The following is a 12,909-nucleotide window of genomic DNA, read 5'->3' as shown; positions in this document are numbered from 1 at the left end:
TTGTCGGCATAATGAGGCAGGAGCTGGCTATTGACTTTGTTGTACGGTCATTTCGTTTGAACTCCTTAAATACATGAAACACACTGTTATTGAGTTAACAATCGTCTCCATATGTTTTCCCTCCATAAATCAACCCTTAATATCGTCTGTCTCAAAGCTACTCCTTCCGCGTTGTATAACGGAGCGCCATAAACCGCTTTAGAAACCTAATAACGTCCATCCACGCCAGATACAAAATAAATAACACCTAATTATATTTCCCATCCCTGGAGTGGTTTCCCATCGCCAAGAGCAGCTCGCAGCATCCATCGCAGCATGGCGTGTGACGAGCGAGAAAATTCCCAAGACATCTCCAGTGCACCACAACCACCGCAACTATTACCATCAGACCCAGCAGCAACCAACCCGGGCCGCCTTGACATTGGCCCAGTTCCAGTGCGCGAGGGCCACGCAATTTCTCTTCTATTACCCAGGCCGCCCGGTACGGTAATAGTCCCAGTGTGCGACCGCCAACTCCAAATCCCGTTCTCCCGGCGGGCGCTGGCATTGGGCTTCGGAAGGGGCGGAAAATCGTGACGGCTGGAAGTTTTTGCGGTGGCCTCTCTGACATTGGACTCTTTTTTTTTCTCCTCTCTGGTAGAGAGGTAGAGACGGCTGCTTAAGTTGCTGCGGATGGGCGAAATGCTGGAGCGGAGTGTATGAAGTAATAGAGTTAACTATTAATCATCGTTAGTTTTCCTTTCGCGGCCGGTTTCGCTTTTCGCTGCTGGTTTCGTGGCGGTGTTGGATGGGGGCGCAGGAATGGGTGGGCTTTCTCTCTATTATCCCCTCTTCTGCTTTGCGCTGGGATAGCTTGCTCTATAGCTCCAGTGTTAGCGCGGGCCACCCGTCGGGAGGATGGTAATGAAAGTGAAATTTTTCTACAGTGTTATGCAGTCGGCTAGTCGAGACCGGATTGCAGTTGTGCGGTAGTCTATGCACCGGATAAGATGCAAACTTCCAGCTGGTTGACGCATGATCTGGCGAATTATTTTGAATAGTTTTTTATAGCACGATTTAAATGCTTATTTATTAAATATTTTAACAACAGGAATAAAGTAACGATTGTTTTTTTTGTTCTAAAAAAAATCATTTACATTTTAAATTATTTAATTCTACCCCGCCATGAGTGGCTTGACTTTATTATTCACAATTTATGCATTTGCATTAGCGCACGCACTCATTTCTCTTGCGTGCAACATTTTATGTGCGAGTGAACAATTAATGCCGCCACAACACTACCGCAATGAATGTTTATGCTTTTAGCCCGAGCTTTTAGGCCGTTAATGAACGGCCCCGTTCCATTAGGCTTTTGTCGTCGTAAACTAATGCAACTGCTGCGTTCGATTAGGGTTAACACACATATCCATCGCTTGGTGCTGCAATTCATCCACCAGCAAATCAATTCAGCACCCAGCCCGGGCACCCTTCTTTCTTTCGTGCTTTCGTAGAACAAACTCTTCTCGGGCGGTGTCGCGGGTCCGGTGGACGCATACAGCAACGAAACGGAGTAATCCCAGTGGGTCTTGTCAATTCCGTCCCCGGCAAATGTGGGATTGCATTCGCTGTGTAATAAAGCACGCCGCCTGTCCCCTAGTACGTATCTTAACGTCGCAACAAAAGAACCACTCGCTGGGAACACACCACCAAATTGGACACGTTTTTTTTTTCTGCTGCTGCGTTCTTCGGGCGTTGTGGCGATTTTAAGACCACGCTGTGGGCTAATTCAATTACGTGTTACAGCACAACGGGTGAGGCTTTAAACTGAAGCTGGGCCGGTGTTAAGATTTAAGCACGGTTAAGCCGGACGGACCCGGGAGCTGGGAACCGATGGGCAAACAATTGCACGGCGAGTGCCCGTTTGTGCGCCGGCGAACAGCCCCGGCTGGTCATTGTTTACGGGTGGGTCATATTTATTTCAAGTCGTGCCTTTTCACTCGTGAGCCGAGTGGGTCATTTTGCACTCCCGCTCATAAACAATAACCGTCACGGGCTAAGGGAAAGGGCTCATTGTAGCCAAAACAGACGGCGGCGGCGGTTCATGTGTGGTACGTCCGTGTAAAAAGCATCGCACGACGATGACGAAAACTGGCACTCGAAGCCGGCCAAACGAATTGAGCAGAATGCATTACTTTGCTTGCAAAATAGAAATCGTAACGAAAAAACCATAGCGTTACTCTCGCGTTCTCTCCGTTTCTCTTCGCTTCACCGTGGGGTTGGTGTGTCTCTCTTGTTTTTTTCTATAATTTATTTCCCATTGCATTTTATCGTACCCAACAAGACATGCAAGATCGTTCTATTATGACTAACCGTGTCTGCCGGTGTGTGCCTTTTTTTCCTTCATTGCATAAGAACTGCATGGAAGATAATGGTGCAGTTTTACAGTGCAATTTTGTGGTGCCGGTTTTTTTATTGCCAAACATAAAAAAACAACCGGAAAACAACCCTCCCCCCCGATTTGCCCCTCCTTCTAGTCAACTCCATTCTCGCCAACATCCATTTTAAGGCTAGTATAAATAGCCTTCGTATGTCTGGCTGGAATGATGATGACGTTTTGGGTTTGGTTTTGGAGAAACTTTCTCCGCTCCGTTCGCATTTATACCTTCATTTCCTGTGCCGGCGAGATGCCTCCATTTTCGGGATGTTTCGGGAAGCACAAAAATTGGGAGGCACAAATTAGCACGCGCTGAACCGAAACGTACAGCCGGGAAGACCTGAAGCGTGAAAGCAAAAAACCTCCCAGAGGACCTCCAGGAAGGAGAAGGGGAGGGACATTGGGGAACTTATGCTGCAACATGCAGCGACATTCGCACTGTACGCTGTTGTTGTTTTGTTTTTGGTGCGTTCTGTTCTGCCTTTTTTTTTTGCGGCCCAAGTGCATATTGCAACAAGTACCGCACTTCGTTCGCACCACGGTTCCATTTCGGTTCCGGGCCGATAAACACCCACCCGGATTGGTTCCTTGCAGTCATGTCGGGATGCGCGCATAAAAGATCATCCATCCCTAACGCCGCACCGTCCCGTGATGGAAGCGTGATGGGGTCGTTTCGTTTTCGGTTTTTTGTTGTTGTTTTGGTCGGTCGGAATACTTTTGCAGCGTAAAAATTAATGATTTCGGAAGACCCGTTACGTGTGGCATCGCGGCGGGATGCAACGAAATTCGTCACGGGTTGGCAAACAACTGGGCCACCGTACAGTGCATCCACCGGACGAAGGATATTTCACAAAGCAATGAAGGGGAAGGTTTCGCGTTTGAAGAATGCTCATCCCGAGGCGGGGGTTCGTTGGTTCATTGGGGGGGGGAAGAACGTAATTATGAGTTTTGGCGCAGGCAATTCCGAAACTGTGTCACATGTCACGGAGTACATCACATGCCTTTAGAACTTCTTCTAGCAATACGTCGGAAGAGAAAGGTTAGAGAGATCTTATTAATAGCTTGATATGAAGATTATCGTAGAAATGTTTTACTCAAGATCAAGAACTTAGGGACTTTCCAATCTTAGGGGAACTTAGAGAATATTTCCATCTTGAATACTTGAGTTCAGTGATAATAATTTGGCGAAATGCAGTTGCTTTTTATAGCTGATAAAGGTATCTACTTTACCTGGTGTCAGAGAAATATTTTTATACTTTCATTTTTGTTTGTTAAATATTTTTAAAAATTAGTTTCAAAACAATTCTAGACACGATAAAAATATATTTCGCATATTGACTCACTTCGAAAGCCGTCAACATGGAAATATAAAGAAATAAATAAATATTGACTTACGTGTATTATAACTTAATAAAAAAATGTATTCAAGAAGAACGGTCAGGCCTGTAAAATATTTAACATCAAATAATTGTTCTTATATTAAACTATTCCACTTTAATCTTTTTAATAGTAAGAACTTTAACAAAAATAAAACATTGAAACATGTTTCAAGTCTCAAAAAATTCTTTACAAAGTAACCATCAATGAAAAACGCTTAAAATGCTTGTTCGATCTAGCGTTAATGATTCAAAATTCAATGTCCTATCTTATGATATCGATTCTCCATAGTGCATATAGTGAAAAAATATCACCAAAATTAGGTCATTGTTTTAAAAACATACAACCGGCACCGGTACTGCAGCTTGCGCAAGCAAATTTCCACTTTCGCTCTCGTTCGACCCAACACACTTTAAGCGGCGTTAAGAATTTAGACACACCACCGTCTGCTTTCTTTCCGACCGATTAAATGAATAACAAACCGGGTAGACACACGGTAGGAATTTACAAAACCGGGCTGAAACCAAATAAATACGCTGACATACTCACCTTTTTCACACAGTTCCGTGTACATATAACTGTGTTTTAACCTTTCGGGCGAACTAATAGCAATGGGTGTGTTTAAACAAAACAGCAAACGGAGCTCTATAACGGTTCCGATCGGAATGGAATGGCTTCCTATCGTACCAGAGCACACTCACGCCATTGTAAACGGCAAAACATGTTGATAAAAACAATAAGCGCACAATTTTTGTCAAACAAAACGGGGTAACGGTTAAGAGAAGCGTAAATATGTACCTTTTTTTTTTTTGCTGAAAGCATCCAAAACCGTCCACTAACAGTGCTGCCCGGAAGCAAATTTTGCGCAAAGCGCTCGCAAAGAACATGCTGCACCGGTCGCTTGCAGCATACCGAATGCACGAAAAACGTTACCGTGCGCGAGTGTGTGGTGATAACTGGCGTGTTTTGATGGGAGGCTAATTGGTAGTTTCGAAAAATTAATTTCACCAAGAAGACGGAAAGAAATGGTGCAACCCAAGAAGAGCGATCGGAAACGATCGGGGGGAAAGGAAGTCGAATTAATGGACCACAGACACGTCGATCGGTTACAGCTTGTGTGTTAATTTTTGTTCCCTTTTTTTCTTCCTCGGTTTGTTTTCAGTGAGTGTCCTACTTTTTTTCCTTCATTTCTTTGCCGAAAATGAGTGCGCGTTCCGGGTGTCATTAAAGGCGTTAATCGCGTTCCAATGCGTGGCGTGTCGTGGAGCGGCTGCCGTTGTACAGTACGAATTCGTCACCTGCCTTTGGTGGCTAGTTGCGTAATCGACGTATTGTTATAAAGCGGTAAAGACATATAGTTTAATCGTCTACCGCAACTAGACAACACGTCTTTATCAAAAGTCCGACAACGCCCTTAAAGGCGTTCCTTACTCCGAACGCTTTGATACGATCTTTCCTTCTCATAACGGTCACTGGCGTCCGATTGGCGGCTGTGTCCTGTTTTGTTTTTGTGAATTGCCACAAAAAGCCCGAACTGCATCGCGCTAGATCGTGAGAACAGTAAAATCCTTATAATTTTAGAAGCAGCAAAATGTTAGCACAGGAAAAAGAAGCTTAAAAGGGACCATTTAATAAGCCCTTAAGACGAGGATGGAGTAGAAATTCATGAAAAAAAATAAAATCCGTCACCGAGGTTTGGTCGAACGGTCTAAGAAGACGAACCAAAAAGGAGGGCTCCACAACAGGACACAGGTTCTACACTAGAAATGTGATCTTAAGGTGTGTGATGGGTCTGCTACCTCCCGTGCATCAGAGAAACAACATTCCGGGAAGGTAACGGTAGCGGTTGCATCGTCACAGTTTGCGACTTTTGGAAGCGAGCGCGTCCCTTGTACGATGCGTTTCTTTTAAAAATCAAACAGGTCGTCAGGTAGAACACTGGACGAAGTAAACGTTGGGACCAAAAAAATGGGCCCACATGCTTCCAGGAATATGGAGCAAAGCTCGGGAAGAAAGATCACCTTTCACAGCGTAGCAGGGAGGAGTCCTAATGCCGTTAGCCAATAGGGGTGTTTTTGTTTTGTTCCATCCCTATATGACCTACTTCAACAACGAGAACTGTTACAATTTGCGATCAACAATATCTAACGCAACTACTTCATGAACTCTCGATACTACACCAGCCGTACTTATCTCATCTTATCTTAGTCCTATAGCAGAGCCCCATCTAACTAATGTTCTTTTCTTCTTCACGCAACTCTCCTACCACTCCATTCAGCCGTGCGAGCCGATAGGATGCGCGGTGGACGGAACAAATTCGGCCCCATGTATAAACGGGATCGGGCGCGAAAGCTGCAGATCATGCGCCAACGACAGCTCGCCCTCCAGGCCCTGCGGGGTTCGATCGGTGGTGGTGTCGGCATCGGTACGCTCGGTTCGGATGGTGTGTCGCCACAGTTGCAGGGTCTCGACTATCACCAACCGTACTCGAGCATGCACATCAAACAGGAAATTCAGATACCACAGGTACGGGTTTTGCGACGCTTCGATTATGACTGAGTAGAACATACACCAACACGCTATTATCTGTCTCTCTCATTCTGCCCAGGTCTCATCCTTAACGTCATCGCCCGATAGTTCGCCCAGCCCGATTGCGATCGCCCTCGGACAGGTTAATCCGCAGACGACGATATCGCTCAGTAGCAGCGGAGTCGGCGGCAACGGTGGTGGCGGCGGCGGTGGAGGCGGCGGTGGTGGCGGGGGCGGCGGTGGTAATAACGGATCCGGTGCCGGCACCGGCAGTTCCAACTCCAGCGCCACCAGCATCCAGAATCCGCTGTCCGACTCGAAGCTGTGGATGAGCGCCAACTCGACGACCGCCTCGCCCCATTCGCTCAGTCCGAAGGCGTTTAGCTTCGACTCGAATCCCACCAGCACGGCCGACTCCGGCAATCCGGCCGACACCCTAAGGCTAGTGTCATTTTGCTTCCCTCACTTGGTACTAACCATTAACCTGTCTGACATCTGCCGGATAACGATCGTCGTGTGTTTTATCACCACCAATTTGGTCCTGAGAGCCCTCAGGGATAAAATGCGTCAAAGTAGAAAAGAGGGCAACGTTTGTCCTGCAGTGGCACTTGCATTTTCACACAAATTTTTATTAAGTAACAGATTACTTCAATCCTTTATTTTTATTTTTATTCATTTCTTTTAACCTCATTTTGTGTTGTTCTTGTTGAAACTGAGCACTTATTTTGGTCTCTGTTGATAACTTTTTTGTTTCATTTTAGTCTTCTTAATTGCAAATTTATTTACTAGTGTTTTACAAAATTTCATATCCTCTTTCTCGTTTAAAATTGTTACCTTTATACACCTTCACACTAATGAAACATTTTATCTTATATGAAATTATATTAATGGTTTAACAGCATTAATTAATAGTTTTTCTCTCTCTCCTTTGTTTCTCTCCCCATTTCTCCATCCTTTCATCTCTTCCTTTCCTCCTTCCCAAACCCTAACCGACCCCCATACCCTCCCAAAATCTGGATTCGAATGATGAAAAAAATCACACATACACACACATGTGACAAAAATTGTGCAACATGCCATCACAATTTACGCTGTTCCTTTCGCATTCTTTCACAACCTGTTTTCTGGAATGTATCGATACAAAATTACGCTTCCCGGTCCGTGAAATTCGCCACCTCCAGGGTATCGCCGATGATCCGCGAGTTCGTCCAGTCGATCGACGACCGCGAATGGCAGACGTCGCTGTTCTCGCTGCTCCAGAGCCAGTCCTACAATCAGTGCGAGGTCGATCTGTTCGAGCTTATGTGTAAAGTTTTGGACCAAAACCTATTCTCCCAGGTCGATTGGGCGCGAAATACGATATTCTTCAAGGATTTGAAGGTAAGTCTTCCATTCTGTGTGTTTGTATGTGGCCGATCGTCCAACGCAGTGTGGCAATGAGGGTTTCGATCCGATCAGCTTGCAAAGATCGGACCCGTATAATACATTAAGCAACAAAAAAAAAAAAACAAAATACACGGCTTGCGCAGTGTAGTGGTTTGCGGGATTTTTCAACATTTTATTTTCATACCACTCTACACAAATACCACCATAATCTCACTCGATCTCGCTTTGTTGCGGGCGGTCGGTGCAGAGCGGGCGAATCATATATAGTAAAACAAATTCAACTCCCGCCAGGCTCACTCTCAATTTCAGCCGCTGACCTACTTGTGAAGCTGAGCCGAACATGTGTGCATTAAAAATGAATGAATAAAAACAGGGCTCCCCAACGACACACCGGTTAGGGGTGTGGGGTGGCGAGGAGACAAAAAAAAATGGCAAAACTTCAAACGCACACGTACGCACACGGTTTCACACGCGCACGATCGGCGGCGCGTTGAGGGGTTGGGTTTGGTCCGTTCGTCAGCGCTCAAAAATAACGTCGTCAAAAGAGGGACGGTAGCGGTCCCGCCATCTCGAAGAAAAATGAATTTTCAAATGGTGGAACCCCCCCCCCCCCCCCCCCCCCCCGGTCCACATGTTGTTCTTTACCCCTCGGTTCATCGGTTTGCCGGATTACCCCGCGTGTTTTTTTGTCTTTTATAATGCTTTTCTGTGTGTGCGAATAAATTGAAAGAGGTGTTCATTATTTTTTCTGCTGCTTGTGATTGTGTTTGTATATGTATGTACGCACCGGCAAGATCCGGCGGGGGCACCACTTATGCACCTCGAAAACCATGAAGTAAGAGTCGGAAGGGTTAGGCCTATGCTAACCCTCGCGATGGACACAATGTTGTTCAGCGTGTTACCACCACACGATTGTACGTTTATGAGTTTTTGCGTTGTAAATTTTACCCCACCGTTTGCGGGGAGGGGTGGGTTTTGTTTTTCTTAGCCGCTGAGTTAATTTGTAAAAGCAAAAAAAAAAACAGGCAGGGTGGGTTACAGAAACCACAACAAATAGTTACAAGTTGAGTAGAATGGACTTTGTGCGGTAATTGCCAATAACGCGCTGTCTTGGGGAAAGCGATCGTGGGAGCCGCGGTTTAGGGGAGGAATTATGAATTTTAAATCCGATCAGAGTATTCGGGTCTTATGTGTAAAACTTTTCCTTAACTGAGCATGTTTATTTTGATGTTGATTTCTACCGACTTAGGAACAGTTTTCTGGATGTTTTTGATAATTAAGCAAGAAGAACACACCAGTAACATCCATCCATATAATTTGTATTAAATGGTTAGAAGACTTGGCTGGTTTAAAGAATGATTATTTTTAATTTCTGCATATATGTGTTGGAAAGATCCCTTGAGATATTCAGATTAATCATCAAGAATTTCATTGATTTCCGTATCGATTATTTCCAAAACTCTTAATTTCCGGCAGAAATATAACCAAATGATAGATTTTTTTAGCTTTGAGTGTACATGAAGCATAGATTTCTTGAGATATTCAGACAATTCTTAAGAATTTCTTCGCTTTCCGCAAATAATATTTACCAATACAATCCTTGGTAGTTTTCCTGAAAGAAACATGATTTTAGGAGAGATCCTTTAATGTATTCATATCACTAACTAATTTGTTAGCTCGCTTTATCGATTATTTGTATTCAATAGTAGAGTAATTTCCGTTAAAGCAAACTTCTGAAATAAAATCTTAGGGTTTTTAAAGCATTTGACAGTATTTAAAAAGAAGAAAATACAGAAATTTACTTTCCTTAAGAATTTGCTTTCTTTCAAACATATTACCTTACAAGTAATAATTTACCCGATTATCAGCATGAATAGCTTTACCTAGAGCTGATTGTGGTTCTGTTTCCAAAAAAAAAACCGGGTCAAAATAACCTGTTGCATGTGTCTGCACGAAGTGTGTTCCATTAGGGAATGGTACGGTACCGTTTGGCTGAAACCAATTGCTAATTTCCAAAACCGTCCGAATATCTTGCGGAATAGTTATATTTATGTGAAGAAGCACGAGAGAACGCAGAAGCGCTAACAACATTTTGCAAACGTTTAGCGTAACACGGGTTGTCGGTTCATCATTAAGCGAATTCAGTGCTCAGTGTCCGCTGGCTTTCGTTAGCCGTTAGCCGAACGATCCGAACCACCATTCCGGTCTCATAACCGGTGTAAAAAGGGAAACCGGCCGCCGAAACGGTTGGATGGAAAAGCGAACGTGAAACTTGGTTTCGTTGTAGCCGTTTCTTGGCGAGCGATCGTAATGCACCATCGAAAAATGCGTTCAAGTGCAATATCAAGTTTTGGTGTTGGTTGGTTTTATTTGCTGCTAGTAGAGCAGAGACCCCTGGTAGGGAAATAAACAGGTGACGAAAAGCATGCAGTTTCACTTCAACTGTGAAGGCGGCATTCTGCTTGCGTCCATAGGGGTGGTAAGGTGGAGCTATATTAGGTCGGTGCATAACTCTCCTACACAACTGCAAGCAGCAACAAGAACAAGAACAACAAAGCAAAAATGCAACAAAATCAAAGAAAGAAACACAACTAGCCACTTCCTCTCGACCTAAGCCCCATTGCATGCATGCGTCGTATGCCTTCCGCAACGATCTCACTGGCTCAGTGTTTTGAGGTTTAGACCACTGGGTCGGTATAAATCGTTGCTTCCATTTTGACCCTCACTGCTACACCCCATCACCGGTCGATTGGGTGGTAAACCGGCGTATGAATGGCGAGGGGGGGGGGGAGGCAGGTGGAAAATGCATTGCACCGGGGCTTGCACCATCGCGTAAATTTACTCGCGTGCCCACGAATAAAGCAATGGTACTACCACGATTCGTACGGTTGCAGTTGCATTCAAGAGGTCGCCATCGGTCCATTTCCCTTCGGAACTTCGGAAGTGGATGGAATAAATATATTTAGAAGAAGAAAAAAACGCACACACAAGCAATACAATTCAGATCGTGCACTTTACCTGTGGAACTCAAACAACGAAGCGTATGAAGAAACACGCGAGGAGGCAAAGTAGTTAAATCCTCAACCCCACTGGAATGATCTCGGGTGGTGTGCGTGAGTGGGGATGTGTGGTGACTTTTGCGTTCTACATTATGTAATTGAATCGATTGAAGGTATTTAACCTAATTTCCGCGTGTGTTTGGCACGCTTGGGCTGGCGCGTGTGTGTGTGTGTATGTATTCTTCACCTTCCGGCGATACGATTTGGTATATGGGAAGCGAGAATGTTTGCTACTGTCGAACAAAATGGACGTTTGAACTTAACCTCGTTTGGGAAATAGTTGCAGCAAGTCCATTCTTGTTCGTTTTAGATGATTTAAATTTTGAGAAAATAAAATGTTTGTTGCAATTTTGCCTAAAGATCTCTAACATCGGATGAAGTTCTCACAAGTACCAAACCAGAAGGGTTGTGTTATCTCTTTGCGAAAAAGTAGGCCTTGCAATTTGCATGGAATCCTGGTCACGGCACCATCACATAATATACGATCGAAAAGGAATTTGCTGCAGTAAAAAGATATTAGTTACTCTTTCTGCTGATAAAGCAACCAGCCTGAATTATAAAGTGCTGTTCATTTAGAAATCGGTCAGACTATTTTATGTATAGTAGCTCCACCAGTGGTGCTATATGGAACTTTTTGACATTTATGTGTAGGTATTGGAGCACTCATTCAAGTAGTGCAATAGTTTTTGCAAGTCCGTGCAAATTTACAGTTGTGGTTGACCATGGAACTAGAACGTCGTAAGTTAATTGTGCACACCCACTTAGAAAATCCAACTTTGTCTAGGAGAAAAATTGCCAAATTTCCTGAAATTCGCCGCTTCTACAGTTGGATGTGTATTAGAACGGTTTCGGGAGTGTCAAAGTACTACTAGAAAGGTCCAACAAAATCGTCGATCAGAAACAGTGGATCGTAAGCTGGACGGGAAGGTTTTGAAGACGTTGAAAGCTAACCCTGGATTTTCCGATGGGGAAGTTGCAAATAAATCGGTGCCAAAGAACAGTGTCTGGAACAGTGTGTTTTGCCTTTCATCAAGGCTCACAAAGGCCCAGTAAAGTTCTGACCAGATTTGGCCTGCTGTCACTACAGTCGGAATGTAGTACAATGGTACACCAATAACAACGTGGACGTCATCGGCAAGCATTTGAACCCACCAAACTGTCCAGAATCCCGGCCGATAGAACAATATTGGGCGATAATGAAAAGAAAATTGAAAATGACATGCAAAACCACCAAAACAGCCACACAACTGGCATATTATTGGAAAAAATAGCTGCTAAAGTTGCCAAATCGGTTGTGCGGCAGCTGATGGGAAGCATCAAAAGAAAAGTCCGTATTTTCATCTGTTCATCAAAATTATAATTTTTTGCTTATTTTAGTAAAAAAGCAAAAAAAAAAAAACTTTCATTTCATGTGAAAATTATACTTGTATGTTAAAAAATGGCCCATTTACAGCTTGTGATGAGTGACCGAATTCTAAATGAACAGCACTTTAGTAATTACACCTAAATGTTAACTACTTTGTATTATAAATCATTTAGACATATCATAAAAATCTGTTAACACGCCTACTAAACCAACCCGATAGGATCAAACTAATAATTGTCATTGCTTTGGGATGACTCCATCGACAGGTCCCATCAATCCTCCGAAACACCAAGCGTGCGTCCAAGTGTTGGCTAAATTTATGTCCGTTTAATAATTCATCTGCTCAGCACAGTCGCGAGTCCCCTAACCGGTACCGCCCGCAGGGCATCTTCTGTTTAACATATTTAATTTCATTTTCGTTTCTTTATCATCTGGCGCTCTCTGTGCAATCGAAATAAAATCAACATACACACACACACAACGTTGATTTTTGTGCGCTGTCTGGACTTTCGCGTCACATTCTTCATCGCGCGTGAAGATGCGTAAAGACGCAATGGCGCTGAATCCCCAACCGGCGCTGTTGCGTCGTTTCCTTTCCCATCAACTTTCCCCTACGGCTGCTTTAGATCCGCTGTGCACCGACAAAAATCCGTGTCAAGGTTACATGATTTCACCACTACTACTACCACCATCCATCCATCCATCCATCCATCTATGCTCCGTCCACGACAGAGGGGGGAGTTTAAAGTTTTTTTTTTGCTGCTGCTGCTGCTCCTTAG

At 44.1% G+C, this 12,909-nt stretch overlaps 1 protein-coding gene across 1 annotated transcript in view; it reads left to right on the top strand.

Annotated features, from left to right (window-relative positions):
* Positions 1 to 12,909, top strand: part of LOC128304307 (nuclear hormone receptor FTZ-F1-like) — a 111,102-nt gene that overhangs the window by 85,846 nt on the left and 12,347 nt on the right. The window contains exons 4-6 of the mRNA XM_053041478.1: positions 6,069 to 6,316; positions 6,399 to 6,760; positions 7,501 to 7,699. Of these exons, the coding sequence (XP_052897438.1) occupies positions 6,069 to 6,316; positions 6,399 to 6,760; positions 7,501 to 7,699 (809 nt within the window). The remainder of the gene's footprint in view (positions 1 to 6,068; positions 6,317 to 6,398; positions 6,761 to 7,500; positions 7,700 to 12,909) is intronic.

The sequence above is a fragment of the Anopheles moucheti genome, chromosome 3, assembly GCF_943734755.1.
Source record: "Anopheles moucheti chromosome 3, idAnoMoucSN_F20_07, whole genome shotgun sequence".
Classification (NCBI taxonomy): domain Eukaryota; kingdom Metazoa; phylum Arthropoda; class Insecta; order Diptera; family Culicidae; genus Anopheles; species Anopheles moucheti.
The sequence above is the reverse complement of the archived record's forward strand: the minus strand, read 5'-3'. Positions and strand labels throughout refer to the sequence as shown.